We start from the raw sequence: 5,226 nt of genomic DNA, 5'->3' as shown, positions 1-5,226 counted from the left end.
TATCCATTATCATATATATATATATATATGTGTGTGATAATGGATAGATATCATATATCTATATATCTATAGATATAAGTTAGAGAAACGCCGCAAAACACTTACTCAGGCAATTTTTGATCAAAATTAAATAAATAACGTATGTCACTGAATATTCTAGTAACTGCTTATCCCACGTGACTGATAAACCTCTTTAACAAAAAGTTTACAAATATTTTACAGTAGGTACCTCCATCATTTATTTCAACTAGGTGGCCACGTTCGCCCCGATACTTAATATTTGAGAGGTGTTTGCAAACCTCTTGTAGCGCATATTATCATATTCCAGGGTTTAGACGTCTACACTAAGAAAGGTTAGAAACACGTTATTAGTATGTTAGTCTACATCCTGTGAGTGTAGCTATAACCCGTAGTGTTTGTTGCAGGTATCCATGTAATAGCCTTTATTTGTCAGAAAACCTGAATTCCCTACAATGAATTAAAGTTAATGTGATATTTTGACGCGTGTGTATAGACCGATATGACAAAGTTAGGTCCATAAAATTTGACAGGACAAAACAGACTGAACATCCACTTCCCCCAAAATCCGACAAAGTACAGAATATATGATAAAACGGACAAATCCGATGCTGCAGCAAACATACAAATACAGAGTTACATTTTTGTTTTACTTTCAAGAGCTAAAAAACAAATATTAGTAATAAGCTAGCTTTTGGTCGTTTCATCTGTTTCAACTTTGCATAAAAAGTGGCGTATCAAAAGAGAAAAGGAAATAGAGAATTAAAATCAAAATATATGAATGTAAAAAGATATTGATCATTACTGAATGTTACAAAAAGTAACTAATAAAAACAATGTATAAAGAAGGAGAATAATCATTAAACGACACAGATGTTTTGCCAAGTTTTATTTAATGCGATGTCACCGGGTTCTGCTTTTTGCATAACACAAAATTTAATAACTTTCGCAAATTAAGTAGTTTTATGTTGGGCCGAAATACGGAGCAACAGTCAACTAACTCGCAGCTGTAATCTCGATCTGACAGAGCTGTTGACAGTTTTGTTGTACGATGCCAAAATCAAACTTTTCTTAAATGAATTTCATACCATACTCATTAGTATGTTATCTTCGTCAGATTTAGGATTTTGTTTTTGAAAAACCTGACAAGGACTGCAAAGAAGCTCTAAGGAATTGTTATGCCATAGTCGATTCGGTGACATTTGGCCTTACATCTGGATAGTTGCAGGCTGCGGCGCGTGGCCTGAAATAAAAATATATAAAGCAATTATTAGTAATCACCTTTGGTTTCAGTTCTCGTAAGATGTAAAAATTTGAACATAAATGAATTGATACAAATACATAGAATTTCATGGGTAAGCTGTGACATGTTATGTCATGCTATGTCATGTCATGCCGTGTTAGATAGATTTATGATTCAATATCTTGTAGTTACCATGCATTGTGAAGACTTGTCAAGCCGTCCCTTCACATTCCACTTCAACGTTCTGAAGCTGAGCTGGGACCGATCCACCAGGTTGCGAGGACGACAGCTGACTGAAGAGCTGATGGAAGTTGGAGATGATTTCACTCATGCTGCTTAGACAGTCAGTGCCGGAAAAGTAGTGGACTGATCCTAGCAGGTGTGGGCGTCCTGGACGGTACCTCCCTGTCGCAAAAACCATGTTATAATCAAAAACGTCAATCCCGATGTTATAACCTAACTTTTGAAAAAAGTCAATGCTTTGCTTCCTGTTACTCCCAAATGCAAATAAGGGCGGAGAGTGACTTTGTATTACATTATCCTTCCTTAAATTGAAATATGCCGCAGACCCTTTTTATCCTTTTACAACGTTACTGCTTTAATGCAATGTTAAAAAATGTCCGAGAATACAAAAATAAACAGCCGCAGCCCCCGGTGTTTCACAACGTTCCAAATTTAAGGCAAGTTAAAAAAATCCAAAGGTACGAAGCAATGTTTCCTAAGAAAGGCAGGTTCCTACGTGTTCCAAATTCCATGCTGAACATCTGAAACTGAATACGTTTTTTAATCATGTGTCATGATGTTACACAACCAATTATACGTTTAGACTTCTCAGATTACAATTAGTACAGAGGTTTGGTAATGACAGTAATGCAGGTTACTACTTTTTGACGTACAAGACAGCTTCTTACCTGTGCAGTCTGGCCAAGGGCTACTCTGATCTTCCACAAGATCGGAGTCAGCGAACCAATTTCCATCAGCCTGGCACGTGTACGCCTGGGCAGGTTGTATGGCGAACTCCTTGTCTTCCGGACAGAAGACAGTACAGAACATGGCTCCTGTCGTGTCATCCGTCAGTGCGCAAGCCTTGGCTCCGTTGAAGGGAGGATCGTAATCTTCGCTACAGGGAGCTAGATAAAAAAATATCCATTAAATGTAATTTTAGTTATGACACCTTTTTGTAATTACACAGACTCAAAGAGAAAATCAGACATATTTCAAGCGGATTTATTTAACCCTCAACAGAACACCTTCCCGGACTGATTAATCTGTACACCTGGGGTCCGCGCGGACCCCAGAGCAGTTTTTTGCTAATTTTTAAAAATTATCAACATGCTACCAGCTCAATTGTTTTGCAAACTGATGTGGGAACCTCTGTGTCCACATTACATACAAAAATCATACATTTTGAACTTTTTCTATTTTTTGGTGAAGAAAAGAAGACAAGAAGAAATACCCGATTTTTAAACCCATTTCAGAATGAAGGGGCTTTTGAGGCCCAACTTTGATCTCAGATAGAGGCTAAACGGCTTGCGCTAGAAGTATGAAATTTGGAGAACTTTCCTAAAATGTCTCTGGAAAAAAGTTCATATTAGTTTAATACTTGTAAGTTGATGTTTTTTGTGTTGCTATGGAAACGGGTTTTTAGCAGGCAGTTTATTTGAAAATAGAAGTAATTTTGGTTTAAACATAAAATTTTTTATTGAATTACACTTCTTTTCCAATATTGATAACATCTTACATATTTAAATATAAGTTATATTTACATATTTAATATGCATATAATATGCTAATTTGATGACGTCATTGGTCAAAATCCAATATGGCGGACTATATTATTAGCTCTGACGTCATATGACGTCATAATTACACCAAAGTTATTAAAACTTAATTCTATTACTACACCATTCTCTGAAAACTTGGTAGACATACGATGAGTGCATAAAAACATATAAAAACGGAAATAAGGTAATGTATAAGAACGCCAGTGTATCCATTGTGATCGAAAGCCGGCTGGGGTCCGCGCGGACCCCAAAAGAAAATCAGATATAATTTTTTTTATAAATGGTAGAAACGGAATTTTCTGCGCTGTATTGAGAGACAACTTTGTGGGTGACAATTACCTAAAATTTCAGAAAAAAAAATCTTTAGAAACAAAAAAAGATATTACAGAATATATAGTGCTGGGGTCCGCGCTGACCCCAGGTGTACTGTTTAGGGTTAATGCCAGAGCTAGTATGTCTTTATATTATTTTACATCCAGGCTCATTTATGGCATCTGATGATAATATACCACTTACACGTTTGGCATCTCTCTCCCTTAAATCCAGGAGGACACACGCAGGAGTAGGTGTTATCACCATCCACACACGTGCCGCCGTTATCACAGGGTCCTGGGATACAGTCGTCTGCATCTGGAAGTAAAAAAAATGAGAATTGGACATTGCTTTTAATTGGTTTTAGCTTATTCAGTGGGTCGGCCTTTCGTTCGAAAGGTCAAGTAATACCTCTATTCCACATAGACGGCGCTCTCACGGCGCTGTCTCCGCGACCTAAAATTGGCCAGGTCTCCATGAGAGCGCGATGAGAGTGCCATGAGAGCGCGATGAAAGTGCCATGAGAGCGCGATGAGAGTGCCATGAGAGCGCGATGAAAGTGCCATGAGAGCGCGATGAGAGTGCCATGAGAGCGCGATGAAAGTGCCATGAGAGCGCGATGAGAGTGCCATGAGAGCGCGATGAGAGTGCCATGAGAGCGCGATGAGAGTGGTTGAGAATGGACACAGCCTGAGGGTTGTTCAGAACAGTGTCCGGAAGTAATGTCAGTCACGCCCCAAGCACGGAACGAGACAAGGCCCCTGTGCGATACCTGAGAAACGGTTCTGGATATACACTTTGTTTTTCCAAGAACGTCTACTAGTCGAGATTTAAACTAGGATCGAACCTGGATATGCTTCAGGATTATCAAGAACAGTGCCTCATGGTGAGTAAGCACAGTGTTGTATTCATGGCTCATAGTGCTAGTGGTCGGGTCGATCTAATTTCTTGAATATACCACGTGGAAAATGGTATTCGCGAGAATCTAACCGTCCGACGAATGGGTTAAGCATAACACACTGATGGAATCCATTGATTTTGTTAAAAAATGATACAAGGCACTCTGTGACACTATATGAAATTCTGAATCATCTGAGACCAGCGTAAAATGTACAATATACTTTACAAAGCGGGAAACACAAAGCTTCGCCCCCAAAGCACGGAGCGGGGCAATGCCCTTATAATGAATTGTCCAGAACTGAGCCCGGTCAGGCACGGTTCTGGACAGTCTCGCGTGTCCTAGAATGTATATTTATCCCAGACACAATTTGGAAAACAACAACCTTCATTCACTGATATAAAGAGATTTCCAGGCATACTTGATAAGACACACATATAGCAAAACACTCATGGAAATTTCTTTTCGACCAAGCACGTTTTAATGGAACATATAGATTTAGATACCAAAGTGCAGTTATACAGAGCGTTAATACAGATATAAGTTGTAGGCAACCTTGAGAGAAATCCCAAAGCACAAGATATTCTACAATGTGGGGCGACAAAACATGTTTTCCTGCCTAACACAGTAGAAATCCTACACGATTAAAGTGAGGCAATAGTCCTTGTTGTATAATACTGCGGACTAATTTAAATGTGGGCTAGAGTTTCCTAAGATAAGTTTATTTTACACATGGGAGGCGCAAATATATTTGAAGTGCCCGTTTTGTGTATGTGATAAACATGGTTGGCAAAGCTTTACATTAAAGAACTCAAATACCTTAGTCCAATGCACAAGTATTCTCTTCGTTCCTAGCGAGACCTTAGGCTATGGCTTAAAAACATCCTGTTCTGCTCTACATTTGTACCAAAAGACTACAAAAAGGTTTTCTTGTTACAGTTCTTAAACTATAATTTGTAAGAAAACTGACG

The 5,226-nt window shown here is 38.6% G+C and overlaps 1 protein-coding gene across 1 annotated transcript; it reads right to left on the bottom strand.

Moving 5' to 3' along the window:
• Positions 1 to 928: 928 nt before the first annotated feature.
• On the bottom strand, positions 929 to 3,675 carry LOC109485978 (fibropellin-1-like; the record flags this gene model as incomplete). The annotated part of the gene is made up of 4 exons (XM_019789679.1): positions 929 to 1,261; positions 1,454 to 1,666; positions 2,173 to 2,391; positions 3,562 to 3,675. Coding segments are annotated over 3 exons (527 nt in total), but the record flags the coding sequence as incomplete, so codon positions are not given.
• Positions 3,676 to 5,226: the final 1,551 nt, after the last annotated feature.

The sequence above is a fragment of the Branchiostoma belcheri genome, unplaced genomic scaffold (assembly GCF_001625305.1).
Source record: "Branchiostoma belcheri isolate BF01 breed outbred unplaced genomic scaffold, Haploidv18h27 scaffold796, whole genome shotgun sequence".
Taxonomy (NCBI): Eukaryota; Metazoa; Chordata; class Leptocardii; order Amphioxiformes; family Branchiostomatidae; genus Branchiostoma; species Branchiostoma belcheri.
Note: the sequence above shows the minus strand (reverse complement) of the source record. Positions and strands in the feature narration are given on the sequence as shown.